Here is a 27,279-nt window from a genome sequence, read left to right as displayed (position 1 = left end):
ATTTTTCCCTTACTCGTATGAGTCTCCAGTCCACTTATACTTCTCACCAACAACTCGCCAGAACACACCATAAATTACTCAAAAGTTATTTTACCTATTAGCTTACCGTATTTGTATGGATCGAGAATTTATCTCTTAATAAGTTATAAACCAAATTTTTGACATGCCAAGAGGCATAAATTCCTTATGGGTTGAAACCCACGTGAAAAAACAACAATAAATGTGTAGCAAGAAGATTTAAAGAAATCCTTAATGGAGGAATAAGTAGACGAGGTAAGTTTTCTACGATAGTACATACTTATTGATAGTGGGTGGAATAAGTAGGTGGTGGTGGGTACGTATCAAACTAAGATAAAATGGGTGAGGATTGAGAAAATTTATAGTACTGCGACAGTACACAATTCTTACATCAATATTTGATACTTAATATATTATTTTACTGCTGAAAGTTTGCTCGTGAGAAGGGTTTTCATGGTTACGTATTCAAGAGGGTCACATGAGCAAATGAACTCTTGGCCACAGAAAAGAACAGCCCCCACTCTTCTTTGTCTTCCTTTTTTTGGTGTCGATTTCTGTTTCCCCAAAAGTCTAATGGGACTCTCAAATCTACTATCCCTACAAAGTCTGAAAACATCAGTACTCGGTCTTAGACTCTTTCTGTCTGTCTTGTTTCTGATGCAAGGCAATCATAACTTGGTGGCTAAAATGCACAAAACACGTGCAGACCCCATCTCCATCCTCCAACCTTCTCTATCACTATTTAATTTAGCTTTCATTTTTCTTTTTATAGACGTAGATTCTTAGAGCAATAGAACATTGCATAAAACTGCTGATTTTCCCCCCATTTTCATTTCCAAATCCCAATGATTATATATCTTTACCACTGTTTTACAAGCTTACTTTTTCTGCAGTTGAATAAGAGATCTTTTTTCTAAATAAAAAAAAAATCATTTTATTCAATTTGTTTTTCCTTTACTAAAAACACCTTTACATTTCTTGTCTGAACTGAAAAGTTTGAGTTTCTTAGCTTACGTAGTTTAAGCTTGAATTATGTCTGCAAGAAATTTCAAAGCTGTAAATTACACAGGCCATATTTAATTTGCGAGTTTGTAATGTGTAAAAATTGATGTCTGATGTGTAAAATTTGATGTATATAGTCTAAAAACGTGAGTATTTACTCATAAAGTTAATATATATGTAGTTTAGGGAAAACAAACTTACATACTGAACATGGATTCAACTTTGAACTAAAAGTTCTACGAACTTTCAATCTTTCTATGTTGGAGTCATATTGTGAGATCCCACGTCTGTTGGAGAGGGCAACAAAACATTCTTATAAGGGCGTGAAACCTCTTCCTAGCATACATGTTTTAGAACCTTGAGAGGAAGCCCAGAAAGAAAAGCCTAAAGAGGACAATATCAGTTAACGGTGGGCTTGGGCTACACATGTTTTTTTTTTCTTGTTCTCTGCATTTGAATTTGTCAAACAAGATGGTTTGCTGATGTCAAACGAGAAAGGAATCGAGTCTTATCTCATTAGAATTTTTCAACGTTATACAGCTAAGTTGATTACCCACATAAAAATTAGATAGGCCCCTACTCTAGCTGTTTTTTTGATTAATTTCTTCGTACTTTGTTGTTTTTCTCTTAATACATGTTTACATTTCTTTCTTCTACTCGTGCGTTCTTTTATTTTTTTTAAATAAATTAAAAAAAAATGAATAGGAGGGTACATTCAAGTGGCAGTCATTAGAAAACACAGAAACTTTAGTGCTACATCTTCTTGTGTTTGTAGTTTTATCCCCTGAGAGAATTCCAACACTCAGAAAAGAATAACTTTGAAAGTGAAGAATTGAGGAAGGGAGAGAGGGGGGCTGCATGCTGCACAGTGCTCTGCCCTGCTGGATTTTTCCTCCCACACATTTCCCTTTTACCTTTCAACCTCTTCACATCTCCACAGTATTTGGATAGCTTTTCCAAACACAATGGGACCCAAGAATTGAATGGACTGTGTTTTAAGACTCCATTCGAAAACACTCGTATCAATAGAGATGTTTTCCTTATTTTAATCCGTTTTAATACCAAACATTCCAGGTGAAATCCCAAAAAGTAACTGAAAGCTATAAGGAAAAAGATCAAAGGTTTTACAAGTAAAGGAGGATAGCAAAATAAAATTCAAAAAGAAATGAAAAGAAATTTTGAGGAAATGTCAAATGTCAACAAAAAGAGGGAGAAACGTGTGGGGAAGGGAATTTTAAGTAAGGTTAAAAAGATGGTGTGTACCTAATTTTGGCTTTTTGGTACAAATCATTTGATATTACCACTCTTATTCCTTCTTCAATAGATACCAATAATAAAAGTTGAATTGGGAGTTCCAGGTACCAACACTATAATTCTCCTTTGGCTTTTCTTTAGTGTTGAAATAATGTTTCTTTTTGGTCTTTTAGATTATTACTACCCATTTAAATGTACTTTATACTGCAAATTACTGTCTTGGAAATACTCTGTTCTTCGTATGCATGAAAGTTTGGATTCAGTTTGGGTTTTCAGGTTTCAGGTTGTAAATTTGTATAGTTCAAATGGTCCTGGTTAGGCTATGATCTGATTGGCTAATTGTTTAGTAGAGAGTATATCATATCCAAGAATTCTGTGAGCCTGAGATTGTGGCCTCTCATTATTCATTTCAATATCAAAACCCTCCACATAAACTACTACACCACATTCTTGAGCTTTCACTGATACTAAGAGAGAACACCAAACCAAAAAGATTACCAAAAAAAAAAACTCTCCTGCTGGGGTCGATCAGTGTAGGAGTTAGGAGAATTCTTATGTAAGGTGTTTTTTTTCAAGTGTGAGCTGAACCATATTACTCCAGAGCCTATTGTCAAAATTTAGTGCAACTTAATGCTAGTTTGAATTAGTCAAGATATTCGTAATCGGTTAATATTTGGAGAATATATTAGTTATAGAATATATCTTAGATATTAGTAATCGGTTAATATTTTTCTCTTTCTGATTTGATTTGCATTATATTTTATTTTATTTTCCTAGGTATTAGTTGTATCTTGTATTTTCTTTTCTCTTTCTGATTTGATTTGATTTGCATTATATTTTATTTTATTTTCCTAGGTATTAGTTGTATCTTGTATTTTCTTTATTTGTAAGTATTAGTTGGTATCTTGTATCCTATTTAAACGTTGTGAATGAAGATTGAACCTTCGATCCCAATTCTATTTTCTGATTGTTAACTCTGTATTGTTTCGTTGAGTAATAATATCTTCAGATCTATTCACACTTTCCAGGGGTAAATATTGTATGTTCTGTATGTTTTGTTTTTTTTAGTTGTGAGCCCCAAGCTTCTTTTGGAAGAACATGTCTGTGACGGTGTCTGGTGAAAGGAAAAGGGGAGGAAGGTTGCATTTCTTGAACTTGAAATTTTCGGGTTTCCATATATGACTTTTGGCCCATTTTTTGCCCGTTTCAGCGACAGAAATGGGCTTAGTGGCTTCATGTCGGCCCTGAAACTGTCCTTCAAATAAGCTTTTTTTAGGGGGGAGGGGGTGGGAATTGGAGGGTTTTCACCCTCATCGAACGATCCGACTTTTTAAAACTTTTGATAGATCAAGACTCGAGCCTGATAATGAGCTCAAAATCGGTTTAGGTTTCTAGAAAATTGGATCGTTACATACTGATGTACCCTAACGCCACAATCAAAATGCTTTGATACCAATTGTTACAGCGGGAACAGAAACAAAATCATTTGTACTCACACACCCACAAATATAAATTAAACAAAGAGACAGGTTTACATGGTTCGGAGAGAATAAATTCTCCTACATCCGCGAGTGATAACCAATTACTATAATCAAATTATTCACAAGTGTATCTCTCACACTTTCACACTGCAAAATCTCGCTTACAAGTTTCTCCCCATTGCCTTTATCCAAATACAAAATAACAATGACTCTACATCTCAAAACAATGCTAGACATAATATTACTATGTTCATACATGAATCAAGATGATTCATGTACCAATATCGGAGATGAACCAAATGAATAGATTCATAAATCGAAGTGGGGAATGTACAAGTATTCATGAACTAAATCTTCGTGACAATTCTCAACACATATAACTTCTGATTATAGGTAAGGATTGGAATTTGGAGTTCCAAGAACAGGCTTTAAGAAGAATATGAAGCAATGGGTTGAGTTATTGAGGTTTACAATAATGAATGAAATTATAATGTTGCATATAATGTTGCATGGATGCCATTAATATTTTAGCCCACATTACATTACTATCACATTTCATCATCATTGGATTCAATAATTCTATTTCATTTCCTTTTCTCCATCAAAAACTTTTTAACTTAAAGTTGAATTATTGGTTCTTAGTCCCTATAAAATTTAAGTTTTTGGTGGTTAGTACCTATAAATTCTATACCAAATTCTCTACTTNCCCCCAATAATGCAACCCCACTCGAGATCTCCTTCATCACGAACAAAGAAGTGCGGTTGTGTCTCAGCTGCACACTCATTTCGTTTTACGAACCTTTATTGGTTTCATACTTTGATTTCGAAATAACTAGACCTTTCATGGGTCAGCTTTTTTTTTTCTTACCCCGAGCGGACTTTTGGTATCCCTATAGTCCACAAGAAGGAAAACGTTTAATCATGGTGTTTCGATAATTAAATAGTCTCAAAAAATATATAACTAATATTATTCTCTAATCTATTTTTAAAATATTAAATGGTAATTTGTGTTTAAAAAGGAAATTGTAATGATAACAAATTTTGTACAAATGTATTAATTGTTTAAAAATATATATATATTTTTTTTACCAACATAATTCTTTGATGGAAACTTGATTGATTGATTAAATTTTATCGAATGGTAACATTTTGGATATTTATTGTGTTTGAATTGACAGATAAATAGACAGTAAATTATTTCTTTTGCTTATTCACTAATACAATTACTTTAATGCATGTCATACACGTGCTTCCTTTTTCTTGGGCACGTGCTTTCTTCTTTTACTTTACTTAATTAAGATTCTAATTATTCTATTACGAATATTTTAGAACAAAAGCTTAACTCGAATAACATGGTATCAGAGTCGTGTCCTAAACTTAGTACATGCCAATATAGCCAATAGAATCCTCAAATGTCAACTCCAAAAGAAAAAGGAATCAAGGCTCATACCATTGTGGAGAGTCGTGTTCGTCTAACATTTCCAACATATTTTGTCTTCATGCACGTGTTATCCTTGGAATTTCTATGATTGAACCACCAAAACAAAAGGTGCACCGGTATAGATAATAACTTTTAAATTATTTTAAGCTTTTTATAACTATTCTATCCTCATAATTGTTTTCGTTCAGATGTGACATCGATTCATTTAAATAACCCTCCCTTAATCGAGTATTGCTTATTTGAATTTTTATTCCTCACGTGTTGTTGAATTAACAAAATTTAGATGGCGTCTAATATGTCGTAATAGTGTTTAATCGATTAAAATAATTTAAGAAATATATATATATATATATATATATATATATATATATATATATATGAAGGGGAGTTGATAATCTTATATTATTTTTATGCATCGGAATTATTGCATATTATTGCAGTGAATGCAACGTTGAAGCTTGTAAAGAGAGAATTGCGTGTGAAAATATCATAAACATTTAATTACTCAAAATAATTAAATAAATAATTATTCAACAATTGGTAAGACATGAGATGGAGAGCACGAGCAATGAATGAAAATGGGGCCCACCACGTTGGAGGAACCAAATATGGACGGCTCTGATCTAATCTCATGAACGAAAACTAGAGACGTTCATTTCACTTCCCGTCTTATATAAACTCGCTCCACATTGGTAAGGGAATTTTTCGGGACGCGCCCAAATACTCGCTTCATGTTAAGAAAATTAAATTAGTTTATTTTGAGATTCTAATAGTAATATTTAAATTTTTAAAAATTATATTGGTAGAACTATTTATTTTTTAAAAGAATAATAAATGGATAAAAATACTCATGGAGTACTCGATCCCCGCAAAAATAAATGGAGAGTTTTGGAAGGACGGAGAATGAAATAGGTGGCGAGAATAGGGAAGCCAACTTCCACGTCCCTGCCCCACCTCGTGGACGTCGCTGGTTATGGTCATGTTTGTCTTCTAAGGTAAAAAGTACATCAAAATCATCTGCAAAGTTCGATTTTCATACAGTGACTTGTTCGTCGTATTAAAATAAGCGTTTCACAATTACTATCTTGTTGCTAAAAGGGTGAACTGTGATACCATGCCCCCTAAAATTTCCTATGATTAATTTTTTACAAACTGTTTTCATGACTCTAATGATAACCAACGAGCTCGTTGACTACACCTAAAAATAGAGCCAATGTTATCGGTAATAATTCATCTTTTCGCACGTAAACTAGTTGATTAATAGTGCACGGAAAGGTCAATTTAAGGTAGACGACGTTACTAATCGAGCCTTAGTGAGGTGGTCACATAGCGGCATGGATATTACCCTACGAGTATTATGTATGGTATAGGAAGCTTTTTACGTGTGGTGTGATACAAACATTACTTCTATTTATTATTTGGCTATGGGTGCCATTTAAGGATAAAATGTAGGCTTCAACTTCAATAAATAATTATCAACACGAGCATAATTTAATAATAGCAATAATTGACACGTATACAGCAATATATGAACAAAAATTATTTATCAACTCCTCGTAAATTATCTACAAATGTTTTAATGTTACTGAAAACTTTACGAGTATTTTTTAAATGTGATATTAACCGTAAATGTATTTTTTAATTAAAAATTTTAAAGTTTTTAAACGAACAGTAAAGTATTAATGAAAATTTCGAAAACCCAAAAATATTTTTTTAAACACTTTTTAAAAGAAACAAAATATTAATGACTTTTCTTTAAGGGGTATTTTTGTATTTCACTATTTTATTTTATTTTTTTAATTTTAAAGATATTATATAAACTTCCAAAAGTTTATGATATTTTTATTAATTTAGCCGTAAAAAAACATAATTTTATTAATTTACTCTCGACCAATCATATACTTGTGATCCCTATGGCTCGGGACCACGGCGGCATATTTTTCACGGATTCAGTGCGGCATCGTCTACGTTTATACAATGTGCATGAATGGAAACTACTCATTTTCAGCCGTCCGATTTGGGTGATGACGCTGACTTTCGACACGTGGCTGATTGACATTTTTAATCAATCGTGGAGCCTATATTACACGCTGGAACTCGTGCGCACATTGAAGTATTCCCGTTAAGGAGCGTTTTCTCCGGCACTCAACGGCGATGCGGCTGAGGTTGAACGGGGATCGGCGAAATATCAACGGGTCATAAGTGCTTTGATTGCCGATTAATTGGCTTAGTGATCTGGAATGGAAAGTGCCGTTTACAATAAATCGCGTATTGAATTCACAACAAGCGGGCAATTTATTACGCTTTTTAATTAATTTTTAAAATTTTTAAAAATTTCATAAATTTATTAAATACAAAATTATGAGATATAAAACATAAACTTTAACATTTATAATTTAAAATTTAGACTAAATATATAAATATGTCATATCCTAAATCAAAATTTTAAAATTTTGAATAGGTAGCTGTTAACACGAGATTTTGGAAGCTTTAACTGACATAGATGTCAAAATTGTTGCAAGTTAACGTGAGAAGAGACCTGCGATTGCAAGACAACTCACTTAGATGTAGCATTATGCCTCAACATGTGTGCTTAAGGCAAGTTTTACCGTTCTATGCACGACACTGTAGAGAAGATTTTAACATGACTCATCGAATCTATGCACGACACTGTAAAGAAGATTTTAACATGACTCATCGAAGAGAGACAAGTGGGCGACCATTTTTCTTAGATCTAATATCTACCCGACATATTATTGCATTAAAATACATATATACACAAATCTCGATTTACATATAATTTTTTTTTATTAATATACTTCAATTTTTTTAAAAAAGTTTAAAAATACTCATTAAATTTTAAAAGTAACATTAACTCCTTTTGCGAAAAACATACATTGATACCTCATAGATTATCTCTAAAAAAATTTAATATTAGTTTTAAAAGTTTATGAGTATTTTTTAAACGTGTTATTAAAGTTATATTTTTTAAACCATTTTGAAAGTTCAAAGATATTAGTATTAACGGTTTACCTCCAAGACCGTAAGAGAATTTATGAAATTTTAAGGTATTATTGATATATATTTTTTAATTTAGCCTTTATTACAGCATAAATAAAAACTATATATACATATATTATCAAACAATATGTATACTAAAAAGAAATAAAGAGGATTAATATTAAAAGAGTGCAAATTAATTAGAACCAAAAAAAATCATAAATAATTCACACATCAAAGTTCAATCAACGCTTCGATATACGAGCTCACATCTCTTACTATGAGAACGAACGCTTCCTATTCCTCCCACCCTTACAAATCCCCAAACCCGAAATCAACGGTCCAGCTTCTCCAGGCCCACTTCACCACACAAATTATTCTTCCTCGCCACAATTTTCAATTAAATTACAAAAAAGAAAATATAATAATTTTGTCTTTCATTTCGTAGTATTATTTTCGACATTATAGACGTTAAAAAAAAAAACAATTTTCTTTGTTGTAATTTAGCCGAGTCAGCAAGATCGTGTCCACGTCATCGTGGATAATCCATGCTGGCATAAAAAAACAAAACGGGCTGGGGCGAAATTAGAAGAATGGGCCCAGTAGAAAAGTGGGCGTGTCGTGTCGGGTGCGAAGACCTACTGTTACGGAAAGACAAAGCTGCTTCAAACGGCGTCGCTTTTGCTTTTACTTCGCTCCATCGTCGTCATCATCACAGGCAGTACTTTTTTTAGAGAGAGTTGAGTCTTCAGTGGGAGTGAACCAGAGACGGGAGCTTTATTATCTTTTTTGTTTTTTGTTTTTTGTTTTTTAATTTTTTAATTTTTTAATTTTCTCTTTCTATATAGCAATCAATTATCCCTTCTTCTTCTTCTGCGGGTTCTTTTTTGTTTGTTTGTTTGTTTGTTTTGTATCAATTTCAGATCACCAACGCCATCCATTCCTTCGTTATCTCTCTGTTATGCATCAACGAATGTGTGCTTGAGTGTTCTTGTTTTCGATTTTGGGAGATGGGTAGTGTGTCCTCCGATGATGTTTCCGACCAACTCTGTGGGAGCTACAGTTTGAGTGCAGATGTCAGTGAATCGGAGAGTTGTAGTAGCTTCTCTTGTCGGAGGTTTGATGGCGAAGGGGCTTCCAGTTCAATGGCCTCCTCCCCACATCCCATTTCTGGGAATTTCTGTTTTCCGCTGCCGGTTTCCTTGCCGGTTCTTGGTGGGAAGAATGTTTTTGTCTGGGATGAGAAGTCTAAGAGACAGAACACTGATTTATCTGGTAATTTTGTATCTCTTGTCGTTTGTTCTTTGTCTGGTTTGATAATGTTGGTACTGTTCATCAGAATCACTCTGTTTCATCATTTCTGAGGAAATTGAGTGAACGATTAAGGGGGTTTTTTCCCCTTTCTTTCATCCTTTTCTTTGATTCATGTAGCTGCATCAATAGATCAGGGAATGTACGGTTGAGATCGAAACTCAATTGGGGTTTCCTTTTGGTTTCCTGACATTGAAGCAAGTACAACATGTTCATATTATCATAGCTCTTGTTTTGTTTTATGCAGAAGTTGAGATGATGAAGGAGAGATTTGCCAAGCTCCTTCTTGGTGAAGACATGTCAGGGGGAGGGAAAGGGGTTTGTACAGCCCTTGCTATCTCAAATGCCATCACCAATCTCTCTGGTAGATCTTTCATTTCAACCCCTTTTTAAGTCATTGTAGGTATGTGTTTATTCTGATAGCGTGTAGCTCATGAACATTTCTGATACCATTATGAAATTTCAGCTAGTATATTTGGTGAATTATGGAGATTGGAGCCACTGGCACCACAAAAACAGGCAATGTGGCATAGAGAAATGGAATGGCTTCTATGTGTTTGTGATTCCATTGTTGAGCTTGTTCCTACTGTTCAACCTTTCCCTGGTGGAGGTACTTATGAAGTAATGATGTCGAAACCGCGCTCGGATTTGCATATGAACCTCCCTGCGTTAAAGAAGCTCGACGCGTTGCTTCTTGGTATTCTTGGTGGGTTTTGTCATACAGAATTTTGGTATGTTGATCGAGGGATAGTTTTGGGTGATTTGAACGAATGTAACGAGTTCCTTCCCGGTGGGAGGCCTTCGATCAGACAAGAGGATAAGTGGTGGCTTCCATGCCCAAAAGTTCCAGCAGATGGTTTGTCTGATGATGCCAGAAAGAGGCTGCAGCAATGCAGGGATTGTACTCATCAAATACTCAAAGCAGCCATGGCTATCAATAGTAATGTTCTTGCAGAAATGGAAGTTCCTACAGCTTATATGGAAACCTTGCCCAAGGTATAGCTTCTTCATTGATTCATTTGCCCCTGAAAGTTCTTTGATTTTGATCACAGTTTGATGCCTGTTGTGATTTCGTTTGATCTTTATATGTTTGATTTAATGGGTCTCTTTTGTTTGGATGATTTTCATTCTGGAATTCAGTGTTCATCAGATTAAAGAACAGATGAATGATGATTAGTTTTGTTTCCTTTTTCTATCCATGTGTTGGAGCAGAGTGGAAAAGCTTGCTTGGGAGATATCATTTATCGCTCGATAACCGCTGATGACTTCTCGCCCGAATGCCTCCTTGATTGCTTAGACCTTTCATCAGAGCATCACACCCTGGAAATAGCAAACAGGATCGAGGCTTCGGTTCATAGTTGGAGGCAAAAAGACCATAAAAGAAGCGGTCACCGGAGCAAGGGAAGACGACCGACTTGGAGTGGGAAGGTCAAGGGCATTGTTGCAGACACTGGGAAGAGCAACAATTTAGCCCGGAGAGCAGAGATCCTGCTTGAAAGTCTAAGACTAAGATTTCCAGGATTACCACAGACAGCATTAGACATGGCCAAGATCCAATATAACAAAGTAACAATTCTTTCCATCCTTTGTCTGTGTAATTCTGAAAAATACGTTCCATCGACCGAATCGATTCTAATGCCAATAAACCTTCCTGTAGGACGTGGGGCAGTCAATTCTCGAGAGCTATTCAAGGGTAATGGAGAGTTTAGCGTTCAACATCATGGCACGGATTGACGATGTCCTATACGTAGACGATGCAATCAAGCGATGTATCGAACCAGAGTCGAACTCGGTCTTCAACAGAGGATTAGGTGGTCTTCCAATCCAGAAACGTATGTCTCCGAGCCCGTTCTCGATCCATCACAGTCCATTTGCTTCCCCATTTGCAACACCAACATTCTGTTCCTCCACACCAATTGGTGGAAGCCCAGGAAGGCTATCCCCATCCCCAACTGTAAAAAGAAGCAACATGAAGGAAGAAGCAGGAGTTGTAAGACTAAGACCAGAGAGAGAGAGGGAAGGTGATAAGGAGAAGATTTGGTCATATGCTGGGAATCTTAGTGGTAGAAGAATCTCTGGGGTGACTCCAGAGAGAGATTGATACTGTTGAGAACATTCCTACTGTATTATATTACTTACTTAGCAAGTAGAAATGTAGAAGAAGGGATGATTTTGGGATGCATTTCGTATAATAATATTGTTTTGTAATTATATGCAATGACGACTGCTTAGCCTATGCCTTTTGACTTAGACTTCTTTGCCTTAGGAACAGCACAGGGCGATTGGCAGAGTAATCAGGGAATATTTTTGGGATGAGAAAGTCCTGTTTCTTCCCTCTATAAAGTATTAGGATTGCTGCCTTTTGAAGCAAAGATGATATCAATAATTGTTCTCTTGTGAAGCCTTTTGGAGTTCCCCATAAAAATCATACCTACTTCTTCCCCACTTTCCTATTTTTTATAGTCCGTTGTGTTAGACTTTTGATTTGGAAGCCTTTTTTTTTCATTAGGAGTATCAATATTTTATAGCCAACAATGGAATCTATTCACACCTCTCTCGTTTTCCTAGAATTTCAAGTAAGTTACCCCAATAGTCTCCATGACAAATGATGATTGAGACGAGATTCGACATTTTTTTAAACCACGAAACGCTTGGTTTCCATTTCAGTTGTAGGGGTAACCAACCCACTATTAAAGATGTGACAAAAAGAAATAATAGAAAAAGAACTCCATTAGTAATGTAAACCGATCACATATGACTACTGATAAACACCAGAATACACATATGACTACTGATAAACACCAGAATACATGAGCGTGAACAGATTAAACATAAAAACTTATAGGTAAAAGTAGTGTTTGTAAGTTTTATACCATTGTTCTTGTTAAGCAAATATTTTCTAAAAAACATATGAATAATCAAAATTATTTGGCGATGATGTGTGTAATCCATTTGACATGCATGATTAATTATGTACCTCAACTATTAGCGGGACTGTATCAATGAATATAGTTCAATAACAATATGGTTAATCCGAGCATAATTAAGACAGTCATCGATGATTGAATATCTGAACTCATACATGCAATTCAATAATGATTGAATTTTCATTTAGTAATCTTTGCATAGAAAGATGCAAACTGCTGTAAATGAAAACCATCTCCACCAAAGTTTTTATTAGATAGAGAAAGGCTCAATCAATTCCAAGTACCCCATGAGGCCATAAGCCTTGGTCAAAAAGAAAAAGAAGAAACGATAAGCTAAAGCTACTGATATCAATTAAAGATTCATGTCCAGTACAATAAAGGGGAATTTACAAGCCCATCATCAAGATCCTCTACCCACATCACATCCATGGAAGGTTAGCAAGAGCAACAGCTAGACACTTCAAAGCAAACTATATTCAAATTAATGAAGTAAATACTTTATTTATTAACAGATTACCTTCAGCTGAAAGATGGAATTGAATAGACCCAGCAGGGTGAGTGGAGTTCAGCTTAACAAATGGTAGAGGAAAATGTGTTCTCCTACTTCTCACACGGCTGCCAAGTGATCATCATGCACCTAAGGAATTCCACCATACTACCACTTCAGATTAAATTTATGTAGGAACCGAGACAATAGGCAAAGTATAAGATATGATCATTGCAGCATAAAACCATCCCTTCATCGGACTCTTGTAGGCTACTATTGCTAGCTTTCACAACACATTACAAATAGGACGAAGACGAAGCGTTACTTCGTTATTTCAAATAATCAATTCCAGTAGTTATCTTTAAGAAAAGTTCATGAAAGGAAACTTTTATCTTTCTCTGTTCAAAGGTTCTAGACAGCCACCTGATCGTTTGAAGAAATAAACTAGAGATTTTACTTCAGAAAGAACTCTATCGTCATTTAAATGTGGGTGGCATTGAAGACGTAGTGTTAGAAGATGGAAAGCTCTTTGAGTAATACCTAGCATTCATGAGGAAAGCTCTTGATGTCTCCGAGTTTGGACCTTGAGGCGAGCACGAACTAAAAGAAAGGCTATCTTTCCTTCTGTTGACTAAAAGGAACGGGAGTTCTGATGAAACTTTTGAGCGCAAGGTAGGAAAAAGGGATAGGTTTAGATTTCAGAGGAACATACGGCTGGAAGAGTGTACCCTTAAATGGCTGAGAGTCTAGAAATTTGTAGATGAAAGAGCTAAGTTAACTAGGATGAAGGGATCTTTATTGCAGCTGTTGTGGAGGAACTTTCGTTGTGTTGCCTTGAGGAGTGTTTGATCGGAAAGAAACAGAAGATTGAAATCAAACAACGGTGTGCTTGTTTTCCTTTTCCTTTTTTGATGGAATACCTATAGTTCATTAGAAAATGAAATACACAAACATCTCCAAATGAGCTACAAGAAAAAACGCTCCGATTTTGAGAAATCGAAGAGGGGGAATAAGTACAGAACTCCATTTCTTTCAGACCAAATGTTCCCAAAGAAACTCCAACAACATTAGGACAAAGCATATTAGGGTTCTTTTGAGAAAGACACCAACAAAGAGAAGAGCATATCTTGAATCTAGTGTTTAGGGTCACCAAAGGTGTTGAGGAGATTTCACCAATATTTCTTCACAAGCTGTCCATCAATGAACATAGAAGAACTCGTGCATAGAACACAACAATTAAGTTGGAGAGAGCAGATAGGATTCTTTTGTTTAATCTTGTCATTCGTACTAACTCCAACAATGAAAAGTGTCCAGCGAACGACTTTGACTATCTTACAGAGATTAGCTTAAGGAATGCCCCGTCTTGATCCAAGGCACAGAGAAAGCTGAACTTTAGTGGAAAGAGAATGGGAGCATCTCCCAACCAAACCCTTTCTCTACCAAATGAAGGGCCTATAGATGGTGTAATTCAAAGAATTTTGAAATATTTCTTCTTTTGATATCCATTTCAATTGAGAGGCATTTTTATCATCAATATTATCCTCTCTGGGCTTTTCCTTCAAGGGCTTCCCCTCAAGGGTTTAAAACTCATCTACAAGTGAGAGGTTTCCACGCCCTTAATAAGGAATGCTTCGTTCCCCTCTCCAACCAATGTGGAATCTCATAATCTACCCCCTTGGGCTTTCCCTCGAAATTTTAAAAAGGTCTACTAGGGAGAAGTTTCCACACCCTTATGAGGAATGCTTTGTTTCCATCTCCAACCGATGTAGGATCTCACATTGTCAGTCATACAAAAGTTCACCAAACATCCAACATATTTAAAAATTTAAGTGGAAATCAATTGAACTATCATCGGGTTCAATATATTGAGACAGCCTTCAAAGCAAAGTTACCAGCTTAATCACTCACCATAAACCATTATGCATGATGCAATGTTTCAGCAGGAAAGTGGAAAAAAAGTGCACGAATAAACTAAATATAAATACTACTTACTCCTGATGATATGATCCAATGTGGGGGTGGCCAGAACAAGTTTGAATACTCGGAACAATCACATAAAGGTAATATGCTTCCATCCTCCAAGAAAAATATAGCAATGTCACTGCCCTTAAACACATCTTCTTCGTCCCCATTGCAGCAGAGGAAACCGTCAGTAAAGAATATGCAATTTCCTTTAACACCATATAAACCTGAAGCCAATGCAGAAAAAGAGCAATTTTCGCCCAAGAACAGCATTGTGTTACCCAAGTCACGGACAACAGTCCACTTCTTAATTCCATCCTTGCGCAGTTTAAACACCTTAAACCCAACTGTTTTTTCTTGTAGAATACCTTCAGGAAGTTCACCATCCAAACCAAAGTTCTCTTCAGAGTCTACGGTTAAATACATATCCACCAACAACAGTTCACCATTGGATTCCAACAAAATCTTCTTGTCGCCACCAAATACGGCTTCAGCAACCAAAGTGACCTTATCTTGAGATTCCACAAGGAAGGTGGCCCCAGAATTATCAACCGCATAAAAATCCCCCTTAAACAACGTCACATCATCATAAGGCAACGCAGTGTGCGGAACCGTACTCCACCGCCCATCCCCCGACTTAAACATAGCCAATCTTCCAGAAACATGAATAGTAACCAAAATAAATTCACTTCCATCGTAATTCAAACACTTGTAAGCGACTTTCTCCCTATACAAGTCGCCGGCATCGCCGGGGCGATTACTCACAGGCCAAAAATTAAGGTAGTGCAGCACATATTCCTGACAAAGCTCATTAACCGAAAAATTCAACAAGTTCAGTACCTTGGGGAATTCTTTCGGCAATGGCTTGAAGTAAGATTTTGACATCGGATTTGATATCTTAATCATTCCGCGCGTATCTTCTTCGACCTTGATCAACCAGCCGTCTGTGTCCCCTATTGAGGGTTCCATGGGAGACTCAACACGAAAAACGGAGCGCTTGGTGAGATAGAAACCCCATGTGGTGTCGGATATGCCGTGATTTGGAAGAAACGGGAATCGACCCGGTGATCTATGGCGTTTGGGGTTGACGACGGATCTCCACGAGGAACACACCGATCGAAAACGCATCGTGTCGAAAGGAGTTTCGAAACGTTGAGCAATGAGGCAGAGGAGATCCCTGGGGAGATGAGCCCATTCAGCCATGGATGATTCGACTAATCTGGAGCTTAAGAAATGAATACTACCGATTGAAGAAAAAGAAGAACCTCTGAGTGATGGTGATGAATCCCCCTTTTATAGATTTTTGGCCATTACAGTTCCGGATTCTTGGCGCTTCACCGGTTATTTATTTATTTATTTATTGAAAAAATTAATTAATTTATTCATTAATTTTCACCTCAATCTTTTATTTTCATTTATTTAAGTATAAAAAATAGATAAGTATATTATTTTTATCTAATTCAATCTTTCCACTAATTTACTCAATATTTAAAAAATTAATTTACCCACCAATTCCAATAAAATTAATTTTTTTCCCTCAAATTAAATTAAATATATCCTTAACTCATGTATAAAAAAATTAACAATTGAATACTTTTATTTTAAAAAAAATACAATTAAAAATAAATAAAATTGAAAATCGTCCAAATTTAATTTAATTTAATTTAATTTAATTTAATTTAATACGACTTATTATTAGTTTGAAATAAGTTTGAATTAGTTAAGAGGTTATAATATATTTTATATATTTTTAATTAGTTAATATTTTTAGATATTTTAAAACATTTGATTAGTAATATATTTTATTTTATTCTCAATATTTAAACCATTCAGTCAAGATTGAACCTTAAATCTCAATTGTATTTCTCATTCCTCATCCTCTATGGTTACTTAGTAATAATATTTTCAGATACAATCACACTTTTGAGTGATAGATATTGTGCCGGTTGCTTTACTTACTGAATGTCAAAGCATGGGCATACTCTCTTCGTAGCTTTTGCCTTTTTACAAACCGATCAACAACTTTTGTTCCTTTTTGAAGTCCTATTGAGATAGGTAGGTCCGAGCCTTTCCCCTCTTGTTGCACCAGCTCCCTCGAACACAAGGGAGCGGGCAATGATTGTACTCTAAACTTTGATAAATATTATACCAAGTTAAAATATTCTAATGTGTTTGAAAATTAATTAGAATTATATCGTGCTATCCTAATATTAGAATATTTCATCTCCGTTCATATTCAATAATTGTTTATAACATAAACTCGGTTACCTAAAATACAAGCTTCCTCGTGTCATTTTCGAGATTGAACAAGTAGAAATGTTCCTATCTTCGTAGCAAAGACAACTTATGCCAAAAAAAATATATTAGCCTATTTATTCCTCCGCTATTTTTCTTTATGGTGAAATTAGGTTCAATCATACCTTAAACTTTGAAAAATTTCATATTGATCCTCGAAGTTTGAACTATTTATAAAACAATCTCGTAAATTTTCATTTAATTTTGAAATGTTTCATTTTAATCCTTGAAATTTGAACTATTTTCAAACCAACCTCATAATTTTTTTTCCATCAAACTCACACAATTTATTTTTTACATAATTTTGGGGTCAAAGTTAGCAATAATAAAATTCTTTAAGGGTTGTTTTAAGAAAAGCTTCAATCATAAAGGACTAAAATGAAATATTTAAAAAGTTATCTATATAATTAAAACTAACTCCGCATTTGTTGATAATTTAAAATAATTTATCGTATTTTTTCGAGGGTAAATATTTTCATAATATAAGAAAATCGGGTTTGCTCTTTCAGTCATAATTTCTGAATTTGCAGACCTATTCTTCCCCATGGAGAAGAAGACACAGAGCAGTAGAAGAAGCCAACCCAAAAGCTCGGCCCGCGCGAAGGTATTTGGGACCAACGCTCTTCAGCTAAGTGAGCACGATGCCTCGCGATTAGTCGGTGGAATAGTTGAAAAAGGTATCTCAGATGCTGAGCAAAGCAAGCCGTTTGCCTCGGTTGCCCCTCCCAGACCTTCCGTTTTGCCGTTTCCGGTCGCTCGGCATCGGTCTCATGGTCCGGTGAGATTTCACTTTGGCTGTTTCATCTATTTGTAGTGTCGGCCATTTCTATGCTTAACTAGATTTTTTTTTTCAATTAGTTTAACTTGATTTTAAGGTAGTCGGAAGGAGAGTCTAGTGATGTAGGTTTTTTTTAAAAAAATTATGAACTTCAATATTGTGCAATATGATCTGAAGAAAGGAAATGAGAGTGGCTTAGTTGACTTCAAAATTAANTTTTTTTTTTTTTTTTTTTTTTTTTTTTTTTTTTTTTTTTTTTTTTTTTTTTTTTTTTTTTTTTTTTTGAGTAGCGTTTCTCCAGGCGCAAATAGATTAATTTAAAGAACATAAGTCACTGGCCCGCACTATATTTTCCTCATATTAACGGATTTTGGAGTCCGAATGTTATTAACAATCCAATCTGTTTTTTCAGCATTGGGAATCAGTTACTAGTAAAATGGGTGGGGATAACATCAGAGATGACCGGCCGGGGGACGAGGAAGAAGATGAAAGATTGATGGAGATTGACTCTATAGCGAATTTTGCTAATCCAATACAAAGGAAAAAGAAAAGTAGCTTAGACTTTGGCAGGTGGAGAGAGGCTGTTCCAGGTCACAACCACGATGCAGCAAGCGGAGAGGAAAATAAAGTGGCAAGCTTAGCAAAAACTGAAGACCTAATTCGTGCCGGGGAAGCAAATAACACTAGGGATAATATGTCATGTGAGCCCTTATCAGCTGGTGTGCTTGCACCTTCTCTTATGAATATTGAACATAGTTCGTCCGACTTTGTAAATAAGCCCACTGGAAACAAGACAAACGCAGCTGGTTTAGAATTTGCGAGGTCAATGAATAACGTGGAATTGAAAGGGTTGGATAAGCAACACATTCCAGAGAATCTTCAAGATGATTATGATCAATGGGGACATATTTCAGAGAGTGAAGTTAAGGAGGGAGTTCCACTTGATGGTACTTCATTGCAGGACATGGCTACGAGGCTCCATCATTTGAATTCAGAAATGGTTCCTTGTTTTGAGTCCAATATTAAGGGAGAAGATGCATTCTCGACACTGGAGAGTCAGATTGATGCTGAGAATTGTGCACGAATACAAAGAATGTCACTAGAAGAGATTGCTGAAGCACAGGCTGAGATAATGGAGAAGATGAGCCCAGCACTATTGAAAACCCTGAAAATGAGGGGTGAGGGAAAATTGAAGAAGGGGTCATCAAAGCCAGACGTGAGCAACGATTATGAGTTGGGTAATCTACAAAAAGAGAGCACACATGATAGAAATGGTTCTCCCAACATAGAGAATGGTGTAACCTCTGGAACGACAGCACTAAAATATAGAAAGAGTGGGCTTCAAAATGTTGCAGTGCAGAAATTTGACTCAGGTAGTAGTGCATGGAATGCATGGAATGAAAGGGTTGAAGCGGTAAGGTCGTTGAGGTTTTCCTTGGAAGGGAATATACTCGAAAGCTATTCTTTTCAGCAGTCAGAGAATGGTGAGACTTTTAGTACTTTATGGTCCTTTTTCCTTTGTGGTTGGGGGGGGATTGCTTCTTTCTTAGTATCTGTTCATATGATGCTGTCTAATAAGTGAGCCAAATCAATCAATTGTAAATGCAATTTTCCTCCAATGTCATGATGATGGTATGTTTGCAATTTCCAATCTCCAAGCTTGCATGAGAATGATAAGAGCCAGAAATTATTCCCATCATTTTCTTTTTATTTAGGTCATTGGGAAATCTTGTTTTTTCATTTTCAAAGCTTTCAATCATCACTAGAACGTTTAAGAATGTATTATGTTTACATGGTATGTATTTTTTTCTCTAATAATGACTCTCTATTTTTTACCTTGTGCGGGTGATGAGGCAGTTCATGGGTACAGCACTGAGAATGTTGCTTCACGAGATTTTCTTCGAACCGAGGGGGATCCAAGTGCTGCAGGTTACACAATTAAAGAAGCTGTGGCACTGACGAGGAGTGTGGTCAGTATAGTTGCTTCATTGTAGTGACAATTTTTTCCACCATAAAATACTGTTAGTTTTTTTCCACTTTTGGCCCATATTTTTCATTTTTCTTTCAAAGTTAATCCTTTTTTATTTTTTATGTCTAATCTTCTACATCATTGTTATTTTAAACTCCCAAACCTTCTGTCATTTTCACTCTAGCTTCTCGTTGGTGTCAGATACCAGGTCAACGTGTCCTTGGGTTGCATGTCATTTCAAATGTGCTTGACAAGGCATCGCTTAACACACGCTTGAAACAAGTTGGGTCCACAATGGTTAAAGATAGTAGCTCTGTTGATTACAATGCAATTTGGGCTTATATTCTTGGCCCTGAACCAGAGCTTGCTTTGTCACTGAGGTAAGACTCCCTTAATACTTGCATTATTGACATTCATTTTTACATGCATTGATCTACTCATTGCTTTGTTCATGCTACACCTGACTGCTGCTGCTGTCATCCTTTCAAATTTGTGAAAATGGACCCATGGCTTGTCATTTAAAGTTTATGTCACTCTGAGATGTGGTTAAACCATCTTATCCTCAATGCTTTTTATTCTTTTTCTTAACCATCCCTTGACAGTTTTATGATTTTCAGTATCCCTAGTCACTTCATATTTTTGTCAATGTATAGGATGTGCCTGGATGATAATCATAACTCTGTCATTCTAGCTTGTGCTGAAGTTATTCAGTGTGTATTGAGCTGTAATTTGAACGAGACCTTCTTTGATACCCTAGAGGTAGGATCACTATAACATACAGCCTTTCCAAATTCTTGTCGTATTTTAATNTTTTTTTTTTTTTTTTTTTTTTTTTTTTTTTTTTTTTCAGAAAACATCAACTTATGAGAAGGATCTCTGCACTGCTGCTGTATTCCGAAGTAAACCAGAGATCAATGCCGGTTTCCTCCATGGTGGATTTTGGAAGTATAGTGCTAAACCTTCTAATATTCTTCCTTTTAGTGAAGATGTTGAGAATGTTGAAGATGGAGAGAAATATACCATCCAGGATGATATTGTGGTTGCACAACAAGATATTGCAGCAGGTCTGGTTCGAATGGGACTTCTTCCTAGGCTCCGCTATCTTCTAGAGGTATGCATTTTTTGTGTCTGAATGCTGAACTTTTGAATTTGACTATTGAGGGTGACTGCCGCTTTTTTCCCAGGTTATGTGAAAGTACCAGTATGGTTCTCAACAGTATTAAATTTGTATGTCTGATTGATTGAGAAAGTTCTTTAATAAATGATTAAGAAAGTAAAGACAACCTCAATGAATAATGAACTATTAATTAGATTTCATACTGCAGTTTATAATTTGCGTAAGGAATGGCTATCTATCCCAATGCTACACGTGAGATAGATAATAACTGTTGCAACTAATGAAAGACCTACCTAGGGCTTCCAAGTCAATCTATTACTGATTTTGTAACTCTTAAAATATGGCATCTGAAGTATTGTTTATTTATTTATTTTTTGGCAAAACGAATTACTGATTTTGTAACTCTTAAAATGTGGCATCTGAAGCATTGTTTATTTATTATTATTTTTTTTTTTTTTGGCCTCTTTCTTTTATCCCAGACTGGTTTCTACAATTGTTTTGATTTTACATATGTTATTTAACATTTTTACTTCACCTATTTGATTATGCTGCAAATGATTTTATACTTGTGACAAATTGTGTGGTTTTAGGCAGGTCCTTCAGTAGCTTTGGAAGATTGTATACTTTCAATACTTGTTGCAATAGCAAGGCATTCCCCAGCATGTGCACGGGCAATCATGATATGTGAAAGGCTCGTTGAGTTGATTATTCACAGATTTACAATGAGCGACAAAATTGATATTCTTTCCTTAAAAATAAAGTCTGTTGTCCTCCTGAAGGTACTTTCTAGTGCTTTTATGTGTTCCAATATTTGTTTATTTGTCTGTTAATCGACTGGTTGCCTTTTCCACTCCCAGACAGTTGCGTGAACTGATTTTAGTTTTTTTACCTCATTTTTTCACACAACAGGTTTTATCTCGTTCAGACAGGAAGAACTGTATTGAGTTTGTGAAAAGTGGAGCTTTTCAAACCATGATATGGCATTTGTATCACTATACTTCCTCCATCGACCATTGGGTCAAGTCAGGGAAGGAAAAATGTAAACTTTCTTCAACTTTGATGGTTGAACAATTAAGGTTGTGGAAGGTTTGCATTCAGTATGGATATTGTGTGTCTTACTTTTCTGATGTTTTCCCTGCGTTGTGCTTATGGTTGAGTCCACCAAATTTTGACAAACTTATTGAGAATAATGTCCTTCGTGAATTTACAACCATTTCTATGGAGGTCTACCATATTCTGGAGGCTTTGGCTAGAAGACTTCCTAATTTTTTCTCACAGAAACATTTAGACAGTCAAGAACCAGGACATGCTGGTAATGAATCAGAAGTTTGGTCCTGGAGTTGTGTTGTTCCAATTGTTGATTTAGCTACAAAATGGTTAGAGTCAAAGAGTGATCCTTTCATATCCAAATTCTTTGAGTCACAAAAAGGGACCATGAATGGCTTTGGGTTTAAGGGTATATCTCTGGCGCCATTGTTGTGGGTTTATTCAGCTGTCATGAAGATGCTGTCTCAAGTAGTTGAAAGGATCATCCCGCATGATATTATGTCGCAGGAAGGAAGTGGTCAGATTGTGCCTTGGATACCAGAGTTTATACCACGAATTGGACTTGTGATAATTAAGCATGGCTTTCTAAGCTTTGCAGATGCATCTGATATGAAACCTGAAACCTATCCCTCTGGACGTAACTCTTTTGTAGAGGATCTTTGTTTTTTGAGAGAACATGGAGAATTTGAAACGTCCCTGGCTTCTGTATGTTGCCTTCATGGGTTGATGCTGAGTATTGTGCATATTGATAGACTGATCCATTTAGCCAAGACTGAGAGCCAGGATTATTCTCCCAAAGATTATAATTCCTCGAGGGAAGGGGAAATTTTAAGGGTTGGGATGTTCAAGACATCCCTCATTGAACAGAAAAGTGTGCTTGACCTTTTTACCAAAGTAATTGCGTTGGAGTGCGACTCTCTGCAGTTAATAGAGACCTTTGGCAGAGGGGGCCCTGCACCTGGAGTAGGAACTGGTTGGGGCGTGTCTGGTGGTGGATATTGGTCCCCTGATGTTTTATTAGCACAAAACGATGCAGCATTTCTTATGTCACTCGTTGAAGCATTTCAGGCCATTCCAACTTTAAATATACTGATTGCTCAGGAATCCTTGACCGTGCAAAGCATAAATTCTTCCTTGGCTGTATGCTTGGTTCTTGGGCCAGGAAATACAGGTTTGGTCGAGAAAACTGTAAATTTTTTGACCCAGGCTCCTATTTTGCATAATTTCAATCTTTATATTCAGAATTTTCTCCGACTCAATGGAGCAGTGAAGCAATTTGGCTGGAAGTACAGTGAAGATGACTGCTTGATTTTTTGTAAAACATTAAGTTCTCACTATAAGGATAGATGGTTAACTCCAAAGGAATCCAAATCCATGAAGAATAAGAGCAACTTTAGTGACAAAACATTTATGAATGGCAATGTTTCTTTGGATACAATATACGAGGAGTCAGATGAAACAAATGGGATGGCCGAAGACTGTACTTGTTTGATAGAACAGTGGGCTTACCAAAGACTTCCACTTCCTAGCCATTGGTTTTTCAGTCCAATCTCAACTATCCGTGATATCAAGCATGTTGGTCTTCAAACATCTGATGCACAAATTCTTATGCAGGACTCTGGTGATTTCCTTGAGGTTGCTAAGAGTGGACTCTTCTTTATTTTAGGTGTTGAAGCATTTTCCACCTTTCTACCTGATGGTTTCCCTTCACCTGTCCTAAGTGTGCCATTGATTTGGAAATTGCATTCCTTATCTGTTCTTTTACTCGCTGGTATGGGAGTTTTGGATGATGAGAAGAGTAGGGATGTTTACGAGGTTTTGCAAGACCTCTACGGTCAGCGTCTTAATGAAGCTAGGTCTTGTAGACTTTCTGTAAACATCACGCAGAAGGATGCAAAACACTTGGTATCACAGCCAGAAAATAAAAGCAATTTAGAGTTCCTAATGTTTCAATCCGAGATCCATGATAGTTACTCAACATTTATTGAAACTCTAGTGGAGCAGTTCTCTGCTGTATCCTATGGTGATGTACTGTATGGACGGCAAATTGTATTATATCTTCACCAATGTGTTGAATCTCCAACACGTCTTGCCACATGGAATGCACTAAATGGTGCTCGTGTTTTTGATCTTCTTCCACCTCTTGAGAAGTGCATCGCTGATGCTGAAGGGTATCTACATCCGATTGAGGTGCGTTCTATCTCTTCGCATCTGTATACATTTTGGATCAAATTTACAATACGATACGAAAGTATATAGAATACAAAAATCTTTTTTGGGGGTATCCCTCTTGTCAGCAGAAGAATTAGATGGTGGGCTTTTATGCTATAAAATGGGTTCTAAGTTCCCAAAAGGCCTCGTAGTTACAGTTACAGTGTTTATTAGAAGTAGTGGTGTGCACTCAATGTTTAGACAAGGCAGGAAAAAGATGAGAAAATAAAAAAGTGAAAAAGAGAGAAACTCAAGAAGTTAGTCGAATTTTTGTGTGCTTGTTTTTGTTTTCCTTTTTGGGGGAGGGGTTGTATAAGTGATTGCGATTCTTTTAACCATCCTCTCTCGACAAATTTGATGCGAGTAGTAAATTAAATATAAACGGACGCTCACAAGAGTCAGCGTTAAATTCTCCAGATTCTTACTGATTGTTCTACCCTTTTAGTTATAACATTGACATACTTGTTGAACTCATATACTGGTCAATCTAACCTGACAAGATTGTTCCCTCACAGGATAATGAAGCCATTTTGGAAGCTTATTTGAAATCATGGGTTTCAGGTGCCCTTGACAAATCCGCAAGTCGAGGTTCAGTGGCCTATTTACTAGTTCTACACCACCTATCATCCTACATATTCCACTCTTACCCTGTCGACAATTTGTTGCTTCGGAACAAGCTCTCGAGGTCTCTTTTGCGAGACTACTCCCAAAAGCATCAGCACAAGGTATGAAAGTTAGTCTAAATAGCTTCAAGTTTCAATTAATATCCCTAGCCGTAACGCCTAATATGATGCCATTTGATAACAGTTGTGGGCATTATCCATACCAACGCACAAAGTTCATGATTATGTTCTGTTATTAGTTAAGTTTGATTCTACCATGTTAACGGATGCATTCTGATAAAAAATAACATAATCTCAGGCAATGATGTTGAATCTCGTCTTATATACCGAGCCATCGACGTATCTTGTAACTGGACAAAAGGGTATTGGTACGTCAATCGAAACGAGCGCAGTAGAGAAAAGGCTGGAGGTGTTGAAGGAAGCTTGTGAAAGGAACTCCTCTCTTTTGACTGTAGTTGAGGAGCTGGGTTGTGCTGCAAAAGACAAACTGTCAACAATATGAATGTTCTGTATTCTTATCTAAATTAAACTGCTGGGTCTCTCTGTATTCTTATAGTTTGTAAATTCTTTCGGTAGTTCGTAGGAAACAACCAAGAACCCAAAAGGTGATTAAGGCCACTCTCAAATTTTGTTTTTAAAAAAACTCCATCGGTATCCCTATAGTTAGCCGATATTGTCTATTTTGGCCATATTGTCCCATAGTTAGCCGATATTGTCTATTTTGGCCATATTGTCCCATAGTTAGTTGATATTGTCTATTTTGGTCATATTGTCCGCTTTGGACCTTTAGATATCGTCGTTAGTCTCGCAGTTTTAAAATGCATCTATTAGGGAGAGGTTTCCATATCCTTATAAGACATACTTCATTCTCTCTAACTAATGTGAGGGCCTCGATGATTCAAACTAGTGATTTGAGCTTCAACATTTTAATGTTTTTTCTTTCTAGATCCATGGCTCATAGCAAGATCGTGGTTACATAATTCAAATCACTATTTCCCTAGTAGTTTACAGCATTTTTGAAGGTAACTATAAATATATACGTAAGCATTTTTGAAGGTAACTATAAATATATACGTAATTAGACGCATAACTCATTATAGAAATTCATTTATTCCTAAATATTATCAACTCATGTTTGTCCTAACATTCTCGTGCAACTTCAATATGTGTCTAATATATTCTTAAACTTTTAATTTTATATTCAATTAATTTCTTTCCAAATTTCTAATTTGTTCTAATAGGTTATCGATTTTTTTTTTAATTCACCAATCTTGTTGAAAGTTTTAGAGACGAAACCGACCCAAATCTCAAAATTGAAATTAATAAAAAGATTGGAATAGTTGTTAGGTTGATTAGAAAAAGGAAGTTGGATAGGTATATTAGGCTTCATTTTTGTTCTTCTTATGGAAGAAACAAAGGCCACTTGGAGCTTGGCTTTGTCATTGATACCACAACTACTACTCTTTTAAGTTTATGATTTTCTTCCCTTTTTCATCTTTTTACCAAACTCAACCCCCATGTGGCATCTTCATCTTTCCTTTTTAAATATTAAATTAAGATTAATACGTATCTAATTCCTAATCTACGTACTAATCTTTTAATCTTTTCATCCTTTTTATTCTATCAAACTTATTTAATTTTTTTCTCTAATTAATTATAAAGTTATACGACAAAATCTAGCATCTTTAAACCTATGAATTAAATTGTTAAAAATTTAAAAGTACAGGGATTTATCGTTGCAAATTTGAATAAGGCCCAGCGATAACAATTTTATTTTTGAAAATTATGTTTATTTACTTGGAAATATCCGTCTTCATCTCATATGAACCAAGACATCTCAATCACCGAATATCAATGTCACATTAAGAAGAATCAAGCTTTATTTATGCAACAAAAGCTTCAATATATTTCATGGATAATTAAAAACTCGATTTATGGTGTTTTATTAATGTATTTCAAGTTTTAAGACTTTTTATTTACGGTTTTGGTCATAAAGTACGAAAATTACGAACTAAATGTCTAATTGAACGTCAAAGGTTTCATTTTGAAGCTACATAAAATTAGTGTTATATTTGTAAATCATCAGAAGAGGAAAATGCAGTAAAAAGAGCATTTGTGTTTTTCTTTAGCTAATAACTAAGTTTTTTTAAAAAAAAAAAAACAATTTTATGTAGTTTAGATTGCATGCTTAGAATCATTGATTCAAATCTCAAACTAATATTCTTGTCTTGAAATATTATATCAACAAGATATTACAAATCTTACTTTCCTTGCAGTGATTTCTTATCATTTGGTATAGAGCTTCCTCTCGTTTCTTATCATCAAAACTAAATTTTAAAATAAAAAAAATAATATT

General features: G+C 35.5%; 3 protein-coding genes across 3 annotated transcripts; 2 read left to right on the top strand and 1 right to left on the bottom strand.

Annotated features, from left to right (window-relative positions):
* Positions 1–9,206: 9,206 nt before the first annotated feature.
* Positions 9,207–11,755, top strand: LOC111777472 (rop guanine nucleotide exchange factor 1-like). The gene is made up of 5 exons (XM_023657096.1): positions 9,207–9,471; positions 9,755–9,871; positions 9,974–10,503; positions 10,720–11,073; positions 11,165–11,755. Exons 1-5 carry the CDS (start codon positions 9,207–9,209, stop codon positions 11,606–11,608), a joined length of 1,710 nt encoding a protein of 569 aa, XP_023512864.1. The 3' UTR covers positions 11,609–11,755.
* Positions 11,756–12,653: 898 nt separating this feature from the next.
* On the bottom strand, positions 12,654–16,198 carry LOC111777858 (F-box protein SKIP23-like). The gene is made up of 2 exons (XM_023657583.1): positions 14,914–16,198; positions 12,654–13,071 (listed from the first exon to the last, which is right to left on the bottom strand). Exons 1-2 carry the CDS (start codon positions 16,084–16,086, stop codon positions 13,042–13,044), a joined length of 1,203 nt encoding a protein of 400 aa, XP_023513351.1. The 5' UTR covers positions 16,087–16,198; the 3' UTR covers positions 12,654–13,041.
* A 1,479-nt stretch (positions 16,199–17,677) lies between these two features.
* LOC111777190 (transcriptional elongation regulator MINIYO) lies at positions 17,678–25,603 on the top strand. The gene is made up of 10 exons (XM_023656664.1): positions 17,678–17,956; positions 18,369–19,440; positions 19,814–19,926; positions 20,127–20,305; positions 20,579–20,684; positions 20,776–21,036; positions 21,633–21,821; positions 21,952–24,279; positions 24,816–25,025; positions 25,222–25,603. Exons 1-10 carry the CDS (start codon positions 17,723–17,725, stop codon positions 25,423–25,425), a joined length of 4,896 nt encoding a protein of 1,631 aa, XP_023512432.1. The 5' UTR covers positions 17,678–17,722; the 3' UTR covers positions 25,426–25,603.
* The last annotated feature ends 1,676 nt before the right edge of the window (positions 25,604–27,279 follow it).

This window comes from Cucurbita pepo, chromosome LG16, assembly GCF_002806865.2.
Source record: "Cucurbita pepo subsp. pepo cultivar mu-cu-16 chromosome LG16, ASM280686v2, whole genome shotgun sequence".
NCBI classification, from domain to species: domain Eukaryota; kingdom Viridiplantae; phylum Streptophyta; class Magnoliopsida; order Cucurbitales; family Cucurbitaceae; genus Cucurbita; species Cucurbita pepo.
This window is presented reverse-complemented; position numbering and strand designations above follow the sequence as displayed.